The sequence below is a fragment of the Pocillopora damicornis genome, chromosome 4 (genome assembly GCF_964200805.1).
Source record: "Pocillopora damicornis chromosome 4, jaPocDami1.2, whole genome shotgun sequence".
NCBI classification, from domain to species: Eukaryota; Metazoa; Cnidaria; class Anthozoa; order Scleractinia; family Pocilloporidae; genus Pocillopora; species Pocillopora damicornis.
In genome coordinates this window covers 19,432,735-19,456,042 of record NC_142673.1, presented here as the reverse complement: position 1 = coordinate 19,456,042, position 23,308 = coordinate 19,432,735, and the positions used below count along the sequence as shown (strand labels likewise).

Sequence of the window (23,308 nt, the reverse complement as noted above, 5' to 3'; positions counted from 1 at the left end):
AAAGAAAAACTTAGCTTCGATTTCTTCGGCCCGGGCTCTCTAACGACTATTCGGCTGTTTGATGAATACTTTACGTAGTAAACAGCTAAACTGAAAGGATTCGCTTCTCACCAATGCCAGACGCTTTGGGTCTTTAGTTAAATCTATGACCAAACAAAACCGGTCACCTGGTTTCTTGGGGGATGGTTAACGCTTTGTCACGAACAGCAAAGAGAAAGCAGACTCACTTAACAACTTTTTTCAATCAGTATTCAGTCCTAACGATGGTACTTCTGAATCTTACCAAGGGCCATCTACTATGCCGGTTCATCATTTAAGTGAAATCCGCCTTACAATTTCAGAGGTAACTAAATTTCTGACAGACATTGATGTAAACAAAGCACATGGCCGCGACAACATTCCTGGTAGATTGCTGAAGGAAACTGCACTTGAAATTGCCTCTCCCGTCTGCCGTTTGTTTAACCTATCGTTGTCTCTCGGCAAGTTTCCTGATCAGTGGAAATTAGCTAATGTATGTCCTGTCTACAAATCCGATGATCCCACATTACCCAAAAACTACCGCTCAATTTTATTACCGTGCATTATATATCCAAATGCCTAGAAAGATGTGTCTTTAACCACTGCTATACCCTCATCTCGCCACAACTCTACCATCTGCAGCATGGTTTTCTTAAAGGAAGGTCCATTGTTATTCAGCTCCTCCAGGTCTATCACGAATTGATTCAAGCCCTAGCCAAAGGCAAGGAGATTGACATAGCTTATTTGGACTTCGCTAAAGCATTCGCAAAGTCCCTCATTGTGCCTTGCTAAATAAGCTATCTCGATTCGGAATATCTGAGCAGCAAATAAACTGGTTTCAGAGCTATCTTTCTGATAGATATCAACGAGTAGCACTACAAGGCACCTATTCCGACTCGTTACAAGTCTTGTCCGGTGTTCCGCAAGGCTCAGTATTGGGCCCTCTGCTTTTCCTTGTCTATATAGACGACATTCCTCAATGTATTAAACATGACTCTAAAGTTGCCATATTTGCAGACGATCCTAAGCTGTTTAAGATAATTGAAAAATCATCGGATAAATTTTCAATTCAACAAGACCTAACGCAGCTCTCAATCTGGAGTGATACCTGGGAAATGTGTCTCAGCATACCCAAATGTAAGGCCTTGAATATCTCTTGGAAGAAAACTCCCACAAAACGGGAATACCACCTTAACGGGTCCTCACTGGCAACAGTTATCGAAATTAAAGATTTGGGCATAACTGTCACCAATACTCTCCAATGGTCTCAACATATAAAGCTGATTTCCTCTAAAGCAAACAGAACGCTTGGCCTTATTCGTAGGGTCTGTAGATATATCAATGATCCTGACATCAAGAAACTTTTATACTACTCAAGTTCGACCACAACTAGAGTGCGCATGTGAACTATGGTCACCTTACACGTCAAAGGACAAACTATTGTTAGAAAACGTTCAGCGCAGGGCCAAAAAGTTTATCTTGAATTATCTAAGGGATATGTCCTACAGGGATCGGTTGCTTAAACTTTCTCTATTACCACTAGAATATAGAAGGGAAATGAAAGACTTGGTACTTATCTATAAAGCTAGAGCAGGCTTCATTGATCTGGGTCACCACGACTTTTTCCGTCAAACTGTAGTTCGGCAGAAAACGCGTAATTCGAGTGAATTAAATTATCAAATACCACACACAAAACAAAATTACTTAATACATTCGTTTTATTACAGGTCTATCAATCTTTGGAACAAATTACCAAAGGACATTAAAAGCGTGGACTCATTTCATACTTTTAAAAGGAGGCTTTTAGATTTTTACGATGAAAAAACCGTTTCTTATAATCTTCCAAGTCGTGAGGGTGTAAGTTAATGAACCTATTCTTAAATTGACTTGGTTGTAAATAATATCATATGATAATTATTGCTAGTTTTATTACTACTTTCACGATTATAATTATTACAACTATTTTGTTAATATTTATTGAGGTTGAATATCAATTGGGACATCGTCCTGTTTTCTTCTCCAGTTGCCGATACTATTCTGTACGTGTAACAAATTTCAATAAAGTTAAAGTTAAACTATTAAACCCTATGCTATAAATGTGCCATAAATTCCCTTTTGTTGCCTAATGGAAGACTCGATGCAAACAAAATGTGCAAATCGAGAGACCTTTCCTATTGTGCCACGAACCAAAACCGTAGAAGATAAATGCTCAGAAACAAAAAAAGAAAAAGGAAAGATAACAATGATGATAAGAAGAGGTAAAAATTGAAAAGTCAGCAAAAACGCATTTTTCTGTGAACGTATTTTATTAAAGCTTTACCGAATGTAGACAGTGTAGATAGCTGTACCTACTGTAGACAGTGTAGAAAGCTGTACCTACTGTAGATAGTGTGGATATTTGTACCTATTGTTGACAGTGTAGATAGTTGTACCTACTATTGACAGTAACGATAGTTGTTCCTTTTGTGGACAGTGTAGATAGTTGTATCTGCTGTAGACAATGTAGATAGTTGTACCTACTGTAGACAGTGTAGATAGCTGTACCCACTGAAGACAATGAAGATAGTTGTACCTATTGTAGACAGTGTAGATAGCTGTACGTACTTTAGACAGTGTAGACACCTGTACCTACTGTAGGCAGTGTAGATGGTTGTAGCTATTGTACACAGTGAAGATGGCTGTACTTATTGTTGACAGTATAGATAGATTTACCTATTGTTGACAGTGTAGATAGTTGTATCTACTGTAAACAGTGTAAATAGTTGTACCTGCTGTAGACAGTGTAGATAATTGTACCTACTGTAGACAGTGTAGATATTTGTACCTACTGTAGACAGTGTAGCTAGTTGTACCTACTGTACAGTGTAGAAAACCGTACCTTTCTGTAGACAGTGTAGATAGCTGTACCTACTGTAGACAGTGTATATAGTTCTACCTACTGAAGACAGTGTAGAAAGTTGTATCTACAGTAGACAGTTTAGATAGTTGTACCTACTGTAGACAGTGTAGATAGTTGTACCTACTGTAGACAGTGTAGATAGTTATACCTTCTGTAGACAGTGTAGATAGTTGTACCTTCTGTAGACAGTGTAGATAGTTGTATCTACTGTAGACAGTGTAGATGGATGTACCTATTGTACCAGTTGACAGTGATATGTCTTACATAACAGTTTCACAAACTGACACAACAATATGGCCTACCTGAAGAAATTTTACAAAGTGATTATACGTTGTTCTACTTTGCAGCATAAACCTTGAATTCGCTAAAGAATGCGTCGCGCGCTCGCGAGTTATTAAAGAAAAGCTACAAAATAAGGCAAAGAAAAGATGACCACCTTTTCTGCAGAATAGCCATCGTTTTTTGCGTTTTCGAGGATTGAGGCGCGTTCGAGGAAAGCGATTCAAGCGCGAGAAAGGCACGCATTTTCATTACCCCATCGCGCGTGACGCCCGCTTCGCCTGAGTTTATTCTGAAGCGCGCCTTTAAGGGAATTGCGATCGGAAAAATAAATGCCGTATAAATGTTACGTCTGTGTCAAATGGGACCAAATGGGATGCCTCCCCATGCGCAAGATTGCACAAAAATGACCCCCATTCTGCAGGAAAACCTTCTACAGCACACCCATCCGAGAAGAAAAAACAACCAGTCTTTTATCCACCATTTACGTAAAAATTAAGGGTGTGTGGAAAATACACCGAACCACACAAGTAAGCGATGCGGAATTTACACACTCTGCCCGACAACCTATCCTTCTGAAGGGAAAGTCAGCCCTACCTCCTAACCATTGGTGAAGATAATCATATTCAGAATTCTTAACTCAACAGTTAAACGGTTCGTGTAAACGCAAACAAACAGTTCGTTGTTTCTTGTGTTTTCTTTTTTTCTTTCTTTTTTAAATGTAACAAGGCTCTACGGTATAATTCGGCTTTACAGGCTATGCAGATCGGCGCCTCTAATTTTTTCTTCTGTCGACAATAAGTTCATTTCCATACTACATTTCCGTCATTCAAGAATTCCACGTTCACCGGGATTTACGACAGTTTCGGAATATCAAGTACCCGCTAAATTTAGGAACATTGAGGTAACCTCAAAAAAGGCAACAGAGTTAATTACGACTAAGTCAAGCAAATTGACACAGTAACGCGTGATGGTTCTATTTATTTATTCATTCAATCCAAGGTGTGATTTAACAGTGAGTAATGCCTCCGATATGTGTACGTACTCCTGAAGAGTGGTGTTTCTACTTCTGAACGCCACAACGCCATTTGTGAGTATGGTATCAAGTATTGTTATACAGTATGGGGTCCCAATCTCATCCTGATATGCATAACACTCATCTGCATTGGAGTGAAGGGAACACTGTGTGGTAATACCTTTAAATGAAGAAAAACCATTGGATTACTATTCTCCTATTTCGCAATGTCATTTATAGAGCACTTTTCGAGTTGGAGTTGAAACAGGCCCGAAAGTTATCGGGGATCGTATTGGCTTTGCTCCAATTCGCTTTGTAAGTGGTCGAGAAATGTTTTTCCTTCTTACACAGATGTTGAACTAAAATCAATAGATACTTGGTCACAAGAGTTATTCCGCGCCTTGGGAAGTTTGATTGTCTGGAGATGAATTCACTCTTGGTTTTACGAAATCCAGTCGCAATGCAAGTCAAACAAATTCTCCACAAGGAAATTAACTTCTTTGCGCGTCTATTTGTGACGTAACTAATCCGAAATAAACTGTTTGTTTAACTTCAGATTCCACCGACACCAGTCGTGATTCAATTGGTCCAGGATAGGCTATTGTATTAGAGTGGTCCCGCTTTCAGTGACCGTTCAATACATTTGGAGGACGATAAAAGGGACCAAGACCGCTTAATAGAGGTAACTGTTTAATAGACGTGAAAACTACAGTGACTAAGCAGAAACAAATTCGGGACTTTGACAACTGACAGCTTAATACAGGTTCGACTGTGGTACAATTTTTAACTCACCCGCCTCTCGAAGCTCTGATGACAACTGCTGAGCTATTTCACAGAGCTCATTATGTTGAGGGTATTGGGAAAGAACAGCAACTTTGATAGGGGCCAACTGAGGATGCAAATGAAGAACTGTGCAGAGACTAACTTTGCCACTGGAATCAGATCTCTCCTTTTCTGAGTATGCATCCACCAGAGAAGCAAGAAATCCTTAAAATTGAAAAAATTATGGTGCAACAATATGAAATTATGAAATCCATTCTCCTGAATAGAAATGTTTGATACACATACGTGACAAACGACAGATACAATTAGCAAGAACACTGCTTGTGTTTGATCTTGCTTGCAGAGTGAATCTTCCCTCCTGGACAAAAATGTTATGCAAGTTTTAGGGTTACCATCTAGGATCCACAAAGGCAATTGTGGTGGAGGGACAGCCCTTGGTCTACTCACATCATCATCATTATTATTATATAATAATATATATATATATTTTTTTCTTTTTTGGGGGAAGGGTGGGAATGCAAAAGAACTCAAGAGAGACTAAGAGAAGCCAAAAGCAAGAAAAGGGTCACAGAAGTATTGCAAACCAAGAAATGTTACCTCTATTAAGATCAGTTTTGACCTGGATGACATGAGGTATTGATTTCTTGTTGAATGGTAGTCCTCTGAACTCATCTGTTCCTATGCACTTGTGTAGGTCTGATCTTACAGTAATAGAGTCAACTGATTCTTGGCCCCATGGAAACATATACTGGAAGAAAAGAGAGAAGTAAGTGACACTCATGAAATAATAAAAATACACAACCACTTGCACTTCAACCATTCAACCTTTATATAAGCCATATAATCTGCAAATGTTCTGATAAATTTGGCCTTACAGGATGTCCAAGGCAGTGTAAGATAGGTAGGTTGTTGGGCTGCTTGTGCACTCTGTAACATACAGCCTCCCAAAAAACTTCATAAATTTTTCAAATTTCACTTGCTTGTAGCTCATACAACAACAAAAATTTTAAAACATCTCCTGACTGTGCCTTAAATCATTTTATGCACTCATGACCATTTCATTTCTTGTGCATATTTTGATTCTACTTGACAGACATCCTTATCGATAACTTTACATGCAATTATTACAACAAAAGGAAAATATAAATTTTCATCAAAATCATTATCTTTATCACACCCTTTTTCCTACATTGGAACAGGGCAAGAAAACATTCCATAAGTTTCTGTCACAATCAGAACTGTTAGTCCTCGATATTAGTGCAAAATGTGAACATCACAGTTTTAAAGGGTAATGTGACCTCAAATGAGCATAATTGGATACCTTTATAAAGGTTTTACTGTATGAGCCAGATTCTAGTTCTATCTGTTCTTCATAAAGACTGTAATTAGACCGAATGTTTGCAAATTTTCTCCACCACACAAGTCTCTGTCTTTTCCAATGATTTGTCCAATCTTTTACTCTATTTTCAGCACAAAAGAATTCAAGGGACATGATCTCCCTCTCAAAAGACCTGCACAAAGACCAATAGAAAGAAATACCATTACAAATTGTTCCATTATGGGTGTAGAGAGGTAATTCTGTGCCAAGAAAAATTATATTCTGTTCTTTTATTTAGAAGGAGAGAGGTATTACCTGTATTGATAAAGAATAATATTAATAGTATTAATGATCTCTTTTCTCAAGAATATTCAAACAACCATAACTCATTCCTCATCTCTCCTACTCCTATTGCCTTGGTAATCAATAGTTAAGTATTTAATAAATCAGGGATAGATGGACTCCCCTGTAGGGAGCCACAGTAAGCCAAATTCTCATAACAACAAGGGCTACTGGTATACTTTACAAGACATGTGAACTGTTTTTATTTTTTGTTCTCAAAGATCAATACATCACAGAAATTTTTAAAATCAGAACTGTAAATAAAGAGACAATTTCTGTTTAGTGATCTATGGTGAAAATCTTTTGTTAAGAGTATACAAATATACACATTTACATAAATTTATTAATTAGCAAACTTTGTAATGACAAGTGGTGAAAAAAAAAACAAAATGCTGGATCTTTCGGGGGCTAAACATCAGTGTAAATATAACAGCCATTTTAATTAACAATGAAACACCAAAGTGGAGGTAAATATTCACCACTTTCACCAACACTGAGGTGAATAATTGTTTAAGCATACACCACGAAGAAACCAAAAAATTAGTTTATAATTATTTGAACAATATACCCAATATTGTCAAAAATTAAACTCTCAGGGCACAAATTTGAACCTGCTCATCACTTTTAAACTAGCCAATTACTGGATTTGGATAAAATGTCGTTTTTCTGTCATATGTTGTAACTCTAAACCATTGAAACTGACAGGTTAGTCAGTTAGTTACTGTCTTCGTGTATCAGATTCATGTGACTGGTTTCAGCTGCATTTTGGCAAATTTAAAGAGAAACTTGGTTTAAAGTTTGATAAATCTAACTATAGATCAATCAGACTCTCAAAACAGCATAGTCATTCTAAGTATTTAAGACTCAAATACCTGAAAATATAATGATTGTTGTTTGGACTTTCAAAGTATTTTCTGTTCCACGCCGTGCCAAAAGGTACTTCAATTCCAGGAATGATTCCGAGTAAATGAGTCATATATTGAAGAAAATTGTTATTTAATGGATCAAAATCATCTCCCCTTGGCTTTTCTCCTTCAGTCGTAGCTGTTGATTCTTCCTTATTAGTAACATGAGTTTTGTCCCCTAACCCACCAGTTCCTAGTTCACACGCTGATTCAAAACCATAAACATTTCCCTTTGATCTAACTACATCATACCACCAAGCATTTCTCAAGTTACGTCTCAGCTCCGTACCAAGTGGTCCAAACTGGTATCTGTAATGACTAGTGGGCGCACTTTCAATGCGCGACTCCACTGAAAATCCACGACTCTCGCACAACCTTATGACCTTCTCGACTAAGCTGCGAGACATTGAGATCCCTTCTCTTTAAGGCAAAATGCAATCCCGCAGTTCTAGTTCTAAATTCATTCGATGTTACCATGTTACACAAAAGACGTTGTGACACAGAAATCCCATCAGATATGAAGCATATTTGAGCTACAATTAAACCACCTCCAACCTCATTTCGTCCGCCGTGTTTTTAATTACATATCAAGACCGCTGACAATCAATTCTGCGCTGTACTCGCGCCTTGGCTTTCAAATTCACAGCGACCAATCGCTAGCGAGTTTCTATTAAGCAAACCAATCAAATGACAGCATTTTTCGAAGACGGCTTCACGTGAATCACCCAAATAACATCAACTAACATGGTGAAGGTTCGGTTGTGTCTGCATGGTAGTGGTAAGTTTCTCAAAATAAATACGGTTTTATGGGTAAAAATTTCATCAAAGAGGCTTTTTTATATCTAAATATGTCCAGTTTTAGATTTTATACAAATAATAACGAAAAAGATTGAAGGAATTAAGTTAAGTTGACGAATAATTGTTGACAATTATGGAGGAGCAAGATATTGTATCGGTTTGTTGACTCACCGTTAGGATAAGAACTCCGTGAAATATTTCCAGCATACACAAATGACCAACTCGAACAATCGTTGATACTTCTATTATTAAACGAAAAGGAAGGCAGGTTTCCTTCTAACTTTTCCTCGAATGGACATTAATAAACGCTAACATCGTGCACCAGGAGAAACTGTATGATGTATGCAGGTATGTTTCTGAATTCATGTGAGCTTACTACCTAGACGGAGAGAATGAACTTTAATTCTTTTGAATTCTACGATCAAATTATTTAAATTCTGTGCAATTTGAAAACTTGAAAGGTTTACGAATTGCTAGAAGGCTCATCCAGAGGAACCTATAGCAATTTTTAAGTAGCAACTCAAAGTATCACCGCTTCTTGCCGAGTAGTGTGCCAGTCCAGTGCAGAGTTATCTCCCATTGTTTTTTCAAGTTTCCCCAACAAAGTGCAGGTATGCATTTGTACTCCTTGGTGGAGAGAGGCACCAAGAGAGTGTTTTTATCTAAGAAGACAAACAGAAAGACCCAGGCAGGACTTAATCCCAGATCTGCTCAGCCATAGTTCAGCACACTTAGTCAAATAGGTCACTTTATCTCACACCTTTTTCCCACATTGTATGTGCTTCTTAAGAGTTTGTGATGGTATTTCTTCCAAATTTAAAGAACAGATAAAATGGTTTGAAATTAGCAGTATCGCTTGAAAATTGCACTCTGTACACATAGCCACCTTTTTTTAACATGATGAATTGCTCTCACATAGCCTAACCATGAATTGATAATTATAATTACTAATAATTAATGACAAATTTTACATTGAACTACCTATACTCTATGGCTATATGATGGGTAACATCAATTATTTTACTTTGTCAGCTTGTTGTTAGCAACTGTCTTGATGTGGCTGCAGTCTGTTGTTAACCTGTTCATTACTGAAATCAAGAGCTATTTACAATGATGGATGCTGAGACCACAGCTATTCAGAAAATAAAAAGTAATGGTAACAGACCTGACGACTGGCTAGAGTTTTTGGCTCCAAGACAATCAAGACTGGCAGCAGATCTTACAGATGAGAACTGTAGGCACTTGTTGTACCTCTACGAAAGAGCTGTTAGTCAAATCCCAGCAGAAGAAAATAAGAAAAACATCTCCTATGCTCGTATTCTTGTGAATTTTGCAAAACTGCAAATGTAAGTGTTGGAAAGAGATCGCATGATTGTTTCTTCAAAGAACCAGCTGAACATTTCCCAATTTCAAGGAAAAAAATTGGCTGCTAATACCACCTCAAGAACAGTCAATTGTTTTTTTCTAGGAATTCAACCACATTGCATCACTTCCCTAAGAAAATGCTGGTATCTTAAAAACATGTGTTATGAGCTGTTTTACCCTTTAATCCCTAAGAGTGACAAGGTTCTAAATTCTCCTCAGGATGTCACCCCTGAAATAAAGGTTTAAGTCATGAGAATACAGGAAATGATCAGCAACTAATGAAGCTCTCCATGGTTTTGTAAATTCTCCATCTTAGAACCAAGAGAATGTACAGAGAACAATATGGAGAATATGTATACTGATGTCAGGTTGGAAAGGGTTAAAGAAGGTTAAAGCAGACACATTTTTAGAGTTGTGACTGTAGTTATGTTCTTATGTTACTTACAGGAAAATATCAGAAGATGATGCTCGAAGCTCATTCCAGTTGGCACGAAACAATGCAAAACACTTTGCTATTGTTTTTGTTGCATGGGCACAGTTTGAGCTTTTAACAGGTTTGAATCCAACTACATATGTAATTTCAAATTTATCTTTTTCAATCTCAAGAATATATGAAGAGCACACTGTGCACCATGGTGAACCCCCTTTCCCTTTGAAAACACAGGAAACTCCCAAAGGAGTCAGAAATACTCACACATAGCAATCACTGTAATCCCCATTGTGTTCTAGCTGAGCCTGGGTGACAGAGGTGTCTAACTTGTTTTTCTCTATGCAACTTGAAAAACTTTGCTTCATGAGAGCCTCAAAGAGCTGCTGACAATGGCTATCTGTAACAACAACCCTCTGCAACTCTGTGATTCTTCTTAGAGGACAGACCTGATCCTGATGATTTGTGCAATTTTTGTAGGAAACAGAAGCAAATGCAGAAGCCTACTGCGGAAAGGAAAAGATTCTGGTGCAGAACCTAAGGAGTTGCTTTTAAAAGCTTATGATAACTTTGTAGCAGGGAGGAAGGTGCTGCTTGAGGAGTCTGAGGAACTGACAGGTTTTACACATTACAGAGCCAATCAGAAGAGTAGTGAATCATCAGTAGATATGTCACCTTTGAGTACAGGTAAAGTTTAATTGCTATGTTGTAGCTTTTAGAGAAGAGTGTTATTGAAGGTATTTATATGAAACAAGTATACATAGACAGCATGAAGTATTGAATTTAGACTCTGGGAATGAAAGGGTTCTTAACCCAATGAGCTCCACACCTTAGAGCTCAGACCACCCCCTGAAATTCCAGAGAAAATGGCTGCCACAGTGAACACACAGACCACTGCCAAAATAATTTAAGATTTTAATGTCTTCATTTCACTCTACTGAAAGGAAACTGCACAAAGTTGCATATTAAATAATATACTTTCCCCCTGTCAAATTTTATTTTCAATTTTAGCATCGGGCTCTCAAAAAAAATTCTAAAGCTAGAGAACGGATTCAACTTCATGATGTACAGCGAGTCATTGGCAAGGTTGCCTTCAGCTTTGAAAGTATTTATCAGTATGATGACTCTCTTTTGCACTCTTATTCCATCAGAATCATGTAAAAAGCTTTCCCTCAAATACAACACCAAAAGACAGATTGCAAATTCCTCCTCATCAAAAGGAATCCTAAACTTTCTAACACGGGTCAATTTTGAATTTGCCCGCCATAGCGACATTGCGACACGTCACAAGGCGCAGCTATAAAATTACTTTTTGCGAGTCATGAGCAAGAACAAACCAATTTTTACGCCTAAATGAAAAGTTTCACTTTGAACAATGCATATATGTTCTTCGCTTAGGCAAACTTTTGCTCCAAGCGAGTTACAAGGGGGCAAACTTTGCAGAGGAGATCGTTTCGGTCGGGTCAGCAAGATGTAAATATTTCCCCAGAGTCATGAAGCGGTGCTCTGGGATGGTTTTTTTAAGCAATCAACTCCAACAAACTCGTCAGAATCCCAGTACATTTCCAGCTGAGGAAGTTCATGGATTCCATTGAGAATGTTTAGCCCGAGATACGCTGAAATTTCCGCTTGGGTAGATGTGAACGATCGATCCCCTTTCGAACGAGCGTACGCAACGGTGTATCGGACGTCTTCGTCAATGTAAGCATCGTCGATAAATACATTGAAGAAATCTTTGGCAGTTTCATTTTCTCCGAGATCTCTGGTCGGGCCACAACGAATGGAGAATTCCTCAACATTAATTTGTTGCAATTAGCTAGACCATTGAAGAGCATTTGGTTGGCTTTCTTCTGCGGCAGATTCTTCATCACTACTAGCGTCGCTTTCTTCTTCAACCTCACTAGCGTATAGCTCAACATCGGAATCGCTTCCCCTTTCTTGTGACCATTGGTCGAAAAAATCTTCCATCTCGTCATCCACATTGCGAAGCAAGTTTTGTACATGCTATGCTTGACGAGCTTGTCGCTTTTTTCAATTTCTTCGATGATAAAACCAGCGAAGACTTCTTGCTTTTCATCGGATGAAAATTAACTTTCATCAATTCTTGCAGAAGCCATGTCTAAGACCACAACATATTTTTGAAAAATTTGTAAAAAATCGCACGGTAAACGTGTAATAGTGAGTTTGGTCTCAAACGAAAGCTTATTTTTTGCATGTCACGTTTCACTGCTTTTCAATACCCAGGGGAGTTTTGTTTTTAAGCTACAGCCAATCAAAACAAGCCATTTCTGACAGGGCGCATGAGGGCGCATTGGAATTTCAGAGGGGTTTTATTTCTGGGCGCATGAGGGCGCATCGGATGTCACTGGGTTAAAGTTTGCAGAGTTTTAATAAATCACTCTATCCTAATATTGATATTACTAATGATCACTGCGTGAAATATGTTTAATTTTATACCAGGTTTAGAAAGAATATGAAGTATAAAATTTTGTGTCAAACCTTCATTTAGTAGATTGCAATGCTCCTCTGTGTTTTCAATTGTCAGTGTAGATAAATGATAAGTTCCCTTCAAACTGCCAATTTTTCTTAGTGATTCTGATGCTACTTGTTGCCTTGATGTAAAAATTTACTACTGACAATTACCAATAGGCCATAAAAGTTTGTCCCTAATGTTGGGTTGTCAGGTTAAACAAGTTTGTTCAATATGCTCAGTTCCAAGTAACAGTAAGGTTTTAAACCATATTTAAAAGTTAAATTTCAGGAATCATAGCACAGCAGGTCTTGGCTTAGAAACCAGATTCCTGATTCTTGACTCCTGGTTCATGGTTTAAAAAAAAATGATTTTGAGTAACTAGTTTCTAAAAAACAGGTACCAGTAACACAATGTCATTCTTCCATGCTGAAAATGGGCCACCAGCATTTGGAATAGCTCTTGAAATGTACTGGCTGCAGGCTTGTTAGTTTACTCATCTATTTTTTTTTTTTTATTAATTTTGCAATTATTCACATCTCAAACACCATTTAATACAGCAAACAAGAAATAAATATTGGGATCAGCAACCACAGGAACTTTCAATGTTATGAATGTTACAAGAGCTGGGCATGTCATATTAAAGTAGTTTTATTGACCAGGTATTTATATGGCTAAAATTGATCTTGTTTGGTTTGGTAGTCAAACTAATCTTTTTGTCTTCTTCTCAAACTTATAAGGAGATGAAAGTTCAACATGCAGTTCCACACAGCTCACAGATGCTGGCACAGCAAAAGTTTCTGACAATACCAGTGCTGTGATTTCATTCAAATTACCAAGTGTTCTGGAGAGTTGTGGCAAGAAACCTCTCAGTTTCAGAAAAAGTAACAGCAGCAGTAGCAGCGATGAGGCCGACAGCATCCCTTTTCAGTCATCCACCTACAGGCAGCGTGGGAGCATGTCCACCCAGAAACCGTCTGTGAAATCTACTCCTGACTTCAAATCAGGTCAATAAACAAGATATAAAACACTGCATGCAGCTAATCCTTCTTAACTTTTTCACTTCCACAATTGACCTAAAAAGGAATTTCTTCCAGCAAGATCAATACATTTTCACACAAGGAAGGTGTTGAAAAGAAAGAAAAATATCAAGTAGAGGATAATATTTGAGGCAAAACCAAATTCTCAGGACTACAATTATTAGAAATGTACAGAAGACCATGTGGAGAATTGATCCCAAGATCTTGGGATTGATAGAATTCACAATGAATAGTTAACGATCGTGAGACAAAAACTGATATATTTACTTATGTACTAATTTTATCAGTTACATTTGTTGATTAACAGATAAAAATGTCTTGCATTTCCTCGGATTTCCTGTGTAAGCAGCATCTATAGGTCTTCAGTTTTTGGAGTAGATTTTGCCTTAAATCCTTTATGCTTCTCTCGACATGTCTCCTTGTCAAGTCATTTAAACCATTCTGCAACCTTTCCCTCCTTTGTAAATTTTTCAAATACTTGTATCTTTAATTTATTGTACAAAGGAAAGCTTACCAATAGAAAATTTGTTGGGGAAATCTCACTCATGTAATTGAGGGTTTACTTGCATTCTAGGTACAGACAGTCTTGCTGGATGTATGAATCTATCAGTTCGCCGCCCTAAGGCAAGACGCGGTGGAGGAGGTTTAGGAATAAACTTTGGTCTTCCAATGAGAGTGAAGAGACCCCTACCAGCATTGAGTGAACCTGGTGACGAGTTGAACGGTATAACTGAACTGGACTGTACTGTGGAGATGCCTCAACAGAATTGTGAACTTGAGGCAGCTCCCAGTAACCAGATACATGGATTTCATCTGGCGAGGAGCAGTGTTCATTCTGCGTCCTCAAGTTCACAGAAAGACACGGGTGGGGAGCAGAACCTTCCATCTGCTTGTGGATCTCAGAAAGAAACATCGGGTGAACAATCTGAAGATTGTTTCAGGAATAACACAGTGGAAACACGGGGGATTTTTGCGCCGCAAGCACTAGAAAACCTACCGTATAACAAGCAGCCAGCAGGATCTCATTCACTTACTACAAACCCTCAGCCAGCGATGCTGAATAACAGCAGCAATCAGCGGCAAGGAGATGTGTCCAACTCAGGTCACCAGCCCATGCTTCATCAAATACCAACGCTGCAAGGTTTGTCATCTGAGTCAAACCAAGGTATTAATAGCTCAGTCACCATTCGTCACCAAAGTACTAATTCAGTTGCACAATCCACTGTAACAAGTGGCTCTCTGTCGCAACACAGTACTACACGAGTTAATCACAGTGGCCCATTACACTCGATGCCTGGTCAGCTCTTAGGTGCTAGTCATGCCTCAGGCTACCCCCAAGAAATGCAGTTCTCAAGGCCAGCAGCCGTCCCTGTCCAGTCTTCGCAGGAAACAATCATGGTGAAAGGCAAAGTGTACCAGAGACTAGGAACTATTGGTAAAGGCGGCTCCAGTAAGGTAAGTTTTCTGGTTTTTGCCATAATTTTTTTTCTCCGACATGTTTATTGCAGCTTTAAGCGCCGCCTTGAGACCGATTTTTGCCTTCATTTCCAACTTGGATCAAGCTTGTAATTCACTTTTTTCCACTGTTCTTAAAATGGATCGTCGATTTTTTTGTGTATAATGTTAGCATTTTAGACCGGCAGGAGTGTGCGAATTGTGGACAACTGCCACGATTTTTTAAAGTCAAGGTTAGGAATTACGAATGACAACCTTTCGAATTCCTTAATGATGACTTCTGCTCAGGTTTTTGAATCTTCAGTTACTACCACCAAGTTCAAGTTTACTTTCAATCGCATTACTCCTGTTACTCCTGAGTTCAAACTATTTAACTTTTTTAATCTGTCATTTTTTCATTGATACGCTTCCAGGTCTTCCAAGCTTTCGACGGGAAAAGAATATGTGCTATAAAGTACGTGAATTTAGAAGAGGCCGACGATTTCATTGTTCGCAGCTATATCAACGAGGTGCAATTGTTGGAAAGATTGCAGGGCAATGATAACATAATTAAATTATTTGACTGGTGAGTATGATATTCTTCTGCTAATACATGTACTCTTTTTACGCTTAGGGTCATTTAGTCCCAAACAACTGCATCAGTCCCTACTCTTACTGTGCGGTCCTCAAGGGATGGGCATTTGTCACAAAATGCAGATTATCGAAAAATTACTCAATCTTAGGAGAACAGAGTATCCTATGATTACTTATCTTTACTTATTCTTTAAGGGAACTGAACCAAGAAAGGAGTTCCCTTATTTTGGTGATGGAATGCGGAAGTATTGACTTGGCGGGCTTCTTGAGAAAGAATCGCACAAAGATTACCGAGAGTGAGCTTCAGGTATTTTGGCGACAGATGCTGGAAGCTGTTCACGTGATTCACGAGGCACGCATCATTCACAGAGACCTAAAACCTGCCAACTTCTTGTTGGTCGAAGGACGCCTAAAACTTATCGATTTCGGGATTGCTAATTCTCTTCAAGTAAGTTGAATGGCCACGTCCTGTCTCTGAATATTTGAAAGCCTACTGTCTAAAAACTTCCGTTATGTTCTCAGGGTCATGGCAAACCTGTCAATGAAGTCTATCACATCATTTTAGAAGCCTGTCAAGTCATGGGAAATCACATAATATTACATTTTTGAGAACAACAAAGAGAAATGCTTCCTCATGTCATGATCGTTTTCACATTACTTCAGTACCAACTTCTAATTTTTAGGTCATGAAAAATACAGAAAGATCCGTGAAAAGCTCTCGGAAAATCATGGAATTTGAGCTCAGTCCTTTTCAGAAAGACTCATAATATTGTTCTTAAAGCGTCAGTTTTTAAAGGTGGTAGTTTAATGAAAGCGCATAGCTCTTCTGCGTGCCCGGGTTGAGAACTCGCTATAAAATTTCTGAAATAAGGAAATGGAAAAGACCAGATAACAGACAATTTCCCGTGGTCTTTGTTTTTGTTGGGAATCGAAAAGTGGACTTCTTGACAGACGTCCTAATTTTATGCCTGAGTCAAAAAAGCGTGAGTCTACGTGCTTTTCATATGCTGTGACTTCCCAGTTAAAGGATAGTGCCAACTTAGCAACAACGTGGTACGATTCTAACTTATTGGCGGGAAACCTCAAAAAGTACCAAGTTTTGAACTTGGGCTTCACTCAAAATGACAGCAATATTTGCGTGAATGATGTTGTGATTGAAACTAAAGATAATATCATACTTCTAGGAGTAGTGTTAGATTCTAAGCTAAATTTCTCTGAGCATGTAATCTCTATCTGTAAAAAAGCCAGCCAGAGAATTGGTGTTCTAATGAGACTACGTAATTTAATTCCTATGAAATCTAAGTTAATATTATTCAAAAGCGCGATATTACCATTCCTCACGTACTGTCACCTAGTGTGGCATTTTTGTAAAGCGAGTGACACCCGAAAGCTTGAAAGACTACAAGAAAGAGGACTTAGAGCGGTTTTCAAGGATAATAATTCTAGTTATGATCAACTATTAGAGAAGGCAGATCTGCCAACACTACTAAATAGTCGCTTACAGGATCTGTGCATCCTTATGTATAAAGTAAAGCATAAACTGTGCCCTGCATATATAAGTAACATCTTTAAAGAACCAAATAGTAATTACAATCTGCGGCAAGCAGATTTCTCTATACCTAGGTATGAGACAGTCACCTATGGCAAGCACTCTATTAGATATTTAGGGCCTAGGCTATGGACAAAACTACCCAAGAGTATCAGGGACGTCACAACCCTAACGTCGTTTAAAAGCAAGATACGCCAACTCAATATAAGTGAACTTTTAGATGATGGCTACGCAGGCTGTAGCCTTTGTTCATTTTGACTTCTGTGTATTTTTACTATAAATCTCTTAATGAGTTAACTATAGATATTTTACCTACTACTGTATATAGTTTTTTTTTAGTTTGTATATTCTCCCCTAATTGGTTTCCCCAAATTAGTAAGGGATTTGTTCCCTGGCTAGACGGTTTTTGACACTTTAATAAAGTTTCTATTCTATTCTATATATATTCTATTCTATTCTATTCTATCCAACCTAGCCTTCACTTGTTTCTTTCAGGGAGATAAAACAAGTGTTGAACTTGAAACACAGGTTGGGACATTAAATTTTATGTCTCCAGAAGCTTTTCAAGATATCTCTCACGCGCCTCGGTTTGACAGCGCGGGAAATGCAAAACCCAGAATGAAGGTAAGGATATAAGTTGTTGGTACGCCAGCGGGTGACTTGAAGGGAATTCGAAAGGAAAAGGTACACCTATCTTACCCGCTTCTTCGTTCACGCAAATGATGAATCCTTTATTGGCCAAACTTAGTTTGGTAAAGATTGCTGGATATCGGTCCCCTCGCCCCGACCCCTGTTACAGCCATGACGCACCTGCAATTTGCATCTTTTGCGCGCAGCGTGTACGTATATGTTACTGGTGGGAGACGCCGTAATCAAATGGCCAGCCGCTAGAGTCATTTTGTCGAGATTGTATTTATACACCGCTTTTCTCCACCCAGAGCCCGGTTGTTCAAAGGACGAATAACCCCTTCCCACGGATAAATCGCCATCCAGCGGATAAGTGTTTACAAAACATACAGTGCAATCCACTGATTAGAGATTTATCTAGCGAATATCCTTATCCACCCTTTGAAAAACTGGGGCCAAGAGTATGAGAGCCGGAAAACTGTCAGGGAGACCAGACAAAATACCAGGGGGAAAGGTGATCTGCAACAGACTAGCACCCAATTCGTGAGGAATTAGTAATTAGTCCCAGTCCCTTGTAAAACCAACCCGGATAAGCTTGGGTGGCTATGGGAGTCGGCAAAGATGTTTATCGTGGCAAACGGCAGAAACAATATTAGAAATCACTCACTTTTGCTTTAATTCTCAAATCAGCTGTGGACAAGTGTTAAAATGTCTATTCACGGTTGATGCAAATACCTTCGCTTTGGCACACAAATGCATTTAGTTGAAAGCAGACGGTAAGAGGTTCAAATTTTGCAGGTAACTGCTTGCTGTAAACGTCATAGGTGACCTCTCAAGCCTCGTATCCAAGCTGGACCTCTTACCTTTTATTATGTACTGTTAGTTACTGAGGGCTTTAGCTCTTGTCGTGATCTGATATCCAGTACACGGCTTCAACCTTCGACGTTGTCATAACCTTTTTATAATGATCTGAATTCACGTCCCTCCCTAGATCGGCCGAGCAAGCGATGTTTGGTCTTTAGGCTGTATCCTCCACATGATGGTGTATGGTAGGACTCCTTTCCAACACATAACTAATCATATCATCAAGTTGCAATGTATCATGGATCCTTCACACGTCATCGAGTTTCCGGAAATCAAAGACAAGAACTTGCTTGATGTCATGAAGGTTTGTTGACTCATTTGTTATGATATGAAAAATCAAACGTGCACATGTCAATATTTACAACCCCAAAATAATTTCCCTCGTCTATAGATGTCAAAAGAAAGACCACTTTTTAGCGTTTCCCAACGAGCTGAAGCTAGAACGAGTGACGCGCGAGGCGGGGGCTTAAGAATGGAAAAAAAAAACAAAAAACACCTGCTCAGCTGTCTCCTGTATAACTGCTTGCCTTTCCTTGTATTTTTAGGGCTGTCTTCTCCGGAATCCCAAGGAGCGCTATACCATCCCTCAGTTGTTGGCTCACCCTTACATAAATCCTCCATCTCATGGTGAGTGCGTCAGCGTTGCTGTGAGGTAAATTGTTAGTCAAGAGAATACATTAGCAAAATTCAGTCAATCGTTCGTAGAAAATAGACGTATCCAAATTGTTAGTTACAGAACGCAAGCAAGTTATCGGCATGAAAAAAGCTCATTGCTCAAAGAAGTGCATACAGCCTGCCTTTTATCGAGGTATTCGTACACGGTCAAGCTGAGTTGTTGGCGCTTGGCGCCAAAAGGCACATAGGGTTATTGCTAAGCAGCTCAGTTCAAAATCATTTTAATAAGGCACGCTGTCTTTACCATTAGATCCCCCGGTGGAAATTGAGGATGAAGACAAAATGTTCCACGTCCTGATGGAGTTCGCAAAGGCTGATGTCAACTCTCCCCGCTCGGTGCGGGCTCTTAGTAAGGTAAGATTAAGTCAACATGTAATTCAAGACACGAACTAGCAAAGATACTAAAAGAATCGAACACTTCGACGAAGAAAATCGAAGGCATTTATTTTCTATCCCTTTACAGGACGCCAATTATTTTAGGCTGGAGATGTGAGGATTTCAATCACCTTATTGATCTCCACTCTTTCACTATTTGTGCTCGTTTCCAGAGTAAATGAAACCACATCATATCATATCATAGTCTCCTTTCCCTTTTTGCCAACGACAAAACTTTTTTCTTTTTCGAGTTACACTCACTGAGAACTTTATTTCTTTGTTTAGACTTTCTACAAACAGCTGCTCACTGGTAAAAAGGTGAGCCTGTTATCTGCCGCACCCCGACCCTCGGTTCCGGTGAATTCTCAGATGGAACTTCCGCCTCGTCAAGTCCCGGAGCCTGTTAATCGTCAGCCCTTGGTGGGAATCGATGTGAAGGCGTTGAATCAGGCTCAGAAGGCGCTGAAACCCCCACATGCTTCGGGAAGTGCCAAATATATGAAAGAAAATGATAGAGAACAGGATAAGGTTTGTGAAATACATTTTAATCAAAGTAAGCTTGTTTTGTAAGCCTATTTCCTCGTCCACATCCTTAAAAGGGGCGCCCAGGCGAGAGACATTTGGGTCTGCATGCGAGGTAGTCTTGATAAAAAATACTTGGTTTTCTTTACGGGAATGACAGACATTTATTTTAGATGACTATAAGTAAAGATGATGAAACGTTTTGTGATACAGAGGGATTATTACATGGCTTTGCTTGGGTACGAATTCTATCTTTTTGTTGATATTAACGCTCACGAGTAAGTAAAGTGAATAACTCGCAGTATCAGCAACACGGGTCGATAAATCAATTTTCACCTACAAGTGGATGAGTAATGTCCTGCTTATCTTTTTACAGCATATTTAATGATGATATGGACAACTTTAGAAAGCATTACAAGAGCTTGAACCGAAAACAAAATTTCCCTGATCAAGAGTAATACGTCTAACAGTTTTTTTAGTGATATCTATGAGATAAATTCAGCGAACGTAAAAGAAATATTTTGAAGTTATCAAATAACGAATATCATGCAGGAAAACCCGGATCTCAATGGACTCTTAAAGCATGAGCTCTTAGAGAAATACAAGAACGCACATCCTCGTAACACCTCTGAGTTTTCATTTGGTAAGTACACTAAATACAGTAGAACCTTCCCTATTAAGAAAAAAACTCTAAATTATTAGTAGTAGTGGCACTAGAGGCAACATTTAGAAGCGAGATACTGAGTGGCATTTTACTTCTTAATAACCTCCCCCCGACGAGTACACCGAGTTTCTAAATTAATTGCTTGAATTTCATTAAGTTATACAAGTTAAGTTATTAAGTTAATCTGTAGGAAGAACAAAAATATTTATTTTAGAACTTTCTTTTTTCTTTTAGAACAAACCTGGAACACAACGTATGAGAATCCTGGCTAATAAGGATCCCTGAAATTCTTACCTCAACACAAACAACTCGACTGTTTTCCGAGTATTGGTTTTATAAACAGTCTTATTGTGTTTATGTGTGTAATCTTGACAGTATTATATATTTTTCGTAGTGAAGTGGGTTTTAAATCCAAGACCTTGAATATGTGATTATGCACATGGTCAAACCAAGCGCAGGAAACCCGTTTGCGTTAAGCTACATTTTGTTCTGTGATTTGTTAATACAGCTTATGAACAAAATGATTGAACACACTGTTACGCGATTTGTTTATAAGTAGGCCGAGGTAAGTAAATATGCTGACGAAAGCAAAAAAAAATAGACTGCCAGACAAGCAGCCGTATCAAACACTTGTCTTTGAAAGCACCAGAATTATTAAAGTCGTAGTACTAAAGATAAGTTGGAGGGGAGGAAAGGGGGGTTACAAGAGGGAGGGGGAGAGAAAATGGGGTGAAATAAATAAATAAAATTCTCATAGCCAGAATGACCTCAAGGAAAGGCGAATGATAATTATCGCAACCAGAATTTATTTTATCTTTTTGCAGCAGGGCCGTATGTTTAAACATTTCCCAACCAGTTCCTCGCTTGATACTAATATGAACAAGGCGGAAGGGAAAAAAAACCTTGCTAAAAATAGTCTATCTGTGAAAATGTCACATTGTGATGATTTTCATCGGGTAATCCAGCATAAACCGATTGCTTCCTCCTTATTCACTCAACCTTTGGTCACTAAGCTCCTGAAAGTGTTTTTCTAATCCTCTTCAACGCTACAAAAATTATGTTATATCAGTAACCACATGCAGTCTTTTAAAATTATCTCAGTTGCAATCAACAAAGGTGCTGCATACACTTTCAGAGTACTGGCAAGTACTTGTTTTGTGCTTATCAGTGTTAAGTTTTTTACCTGAGGTTTTGTTTCTCAGAAACATTTATTACTAAATGAAAGCAATTTAGTGATAATTTGAAAGTGTACATCGTATTATGGTCATCATTGATCTGCACCAAATAAACTCAATTGCTGAATTTATAACATCCCTTTGGTACTCCTCTCAAAATAGATGACTAAGTGGACTTCTGAAGAATCCTTTAAGGTGTGATAAGAATACATGAAAGTCATATATTTGTACTGCGGAAAATACATTTTAAGCAAATGAAGATCATCGCAGTATATACTCAACTTAAGCAGTTGAGAAATAAGGCTTGAAAAAAATTCAGGCCTGAACGGGAATCGAACCCATGACCTCTGCGACACCGGTGCAGAGCTCTAACCAACTGAGCTATCAAGCCAACTGGGAGTTCGTTATATACCCGGTGTCGCAGAGGTCATGGGTCCGATTCCCGTTCAGGCCTGAATTTTTTTCAGGCCTTATTTCTCAACTGCTTAAGTTGAGTATATACTGCGATGATCTTCATTTGCTTAAAATCCTTTAAGGGTTCACTAAATGCTCTCTAGCCACACTACTCACAGTTTCCTAATGAAGGTCAAGTGCCACGGACTATTTCCCTTCTTTAACAAACACACAGTACATTGTTCTCGATAAAAACCAGCGCTCTTTTAAAAAATGATTGATCTAAACTTTGTGTATCAGACGAATGAAAAACCAAACGGCTATAGCTAATAAGCGTTTATTACATAAGCAAAGGGTGTTTAATTTGTGTTAGACCCTCTTGTCTGCTTTGAACACGTAATTCCATGACAATGTGATATTTGAATTGGTAATTTATTTTACCGCTGTGCCAAATGAAGTTTTGCGAGACGCACAATATCGATATAAAAAATAGATCTGACAATCTGAGAAATTCCAAAATGTTTTGATAATTAATTATATTGGGATTTGCTTCCTTCCACGGTTTGTTAAGTGTTGTGAATGATTTCTATGTTTAGGGAGAAGGGTTATACTTATTTCTCTTTGAGGTGCGAATTATTAACGGCAAAGCATATTGAAGTGGAAACAATATTTAAACCTGAAATGTAAAAATTTGGAGGCTATGGAATACAACATTTTGAACTGTCACAGGTCAAACAGCCAAAGTAGTGTTCGATAGATTTACAAAACAAACTGTAA

General features: G+C 38.5%; 2 protein-coding genes across 3 annotated transcripts; one reads left to right on the top strand and one right to left on the bottom strand.

Moving 5' to 3' along the window:
• Window positions 1-4,152: 4,152 nt before the first annotated feature.
• Window positions 4,153-8,164, bottom strand: LOC113683266 (DNA polymerase subunit gamma-2, mitochondrial). Its single transcript, XM_027200488.2, has 5 exons — window positions 7,527-8,164; window positions 6,316-6,505; window positions 5,592-5,742; window positions 5,004-5,198; window positions 4,153-4,392 (listed from the first exon to the last, which is right to left on the bottom strand). The coding sequence occupies exons 1-5, from the start codon at window positions 7,964-7,966 to the stop codon at window positions 4,181-4,183; spliced, it is 1,188 nt and encodes a 395-aa protein (XP_027056289.2). The 5' UTR covers window positions 7,967-8,164; the 3' UTR covers window positions 4,153-4,180.
• A 109-nt stretch (window positions 8,165-8,273) lies between these two features.
• Window positions 8,274-22,266, top strand: LOC113683265 (dual specificity protein kinase TTK). Of its 2 annotated transcripts, none has more exons than XM_027200487.2 (15): window positions 8,274-8,337; window positions 9,390-9,703; window positions 10,170-10,276; window positions 10,630-10,836; window positions 13,360-13,626; window positions 14,234-15,114; window positions 15,528-15,679; window positions 15,883-16,135; window positions 17,732-17,860; window positions 18,855-19,031; window positions 19,273-19,354; window positions 19,653-19,756; window positions 20,063-20,305; window positions 20,852-20,942; window positions 21,198-22,266. In XM_027200487.2, exons 2-15 carry the CDS (start codon window positions 9,468-9,470, stop codon window positions 21,233-21,235), a joined length of 2,967 nt encoding a protein of 988 aa, XP_027056288.2. In that variant the 5' UTR covers window positions 8,274-8,337; window positions 9,390-9,467; the 3' UTR covers window positions 21,236-22,266. The 2 variants fall into 2 exon arrangements, with proteins under 2 accessions (XP_027056288.2, XP_089061731.1); XM_089205605.1 differs by lacking the exon at window positions 8,274-8,337 and adding an exon at window positions 8,593-8,705.
• The last annotated feature ends 1,042 nt before the right edge of the window (window positions 22,267-23,308 follow it).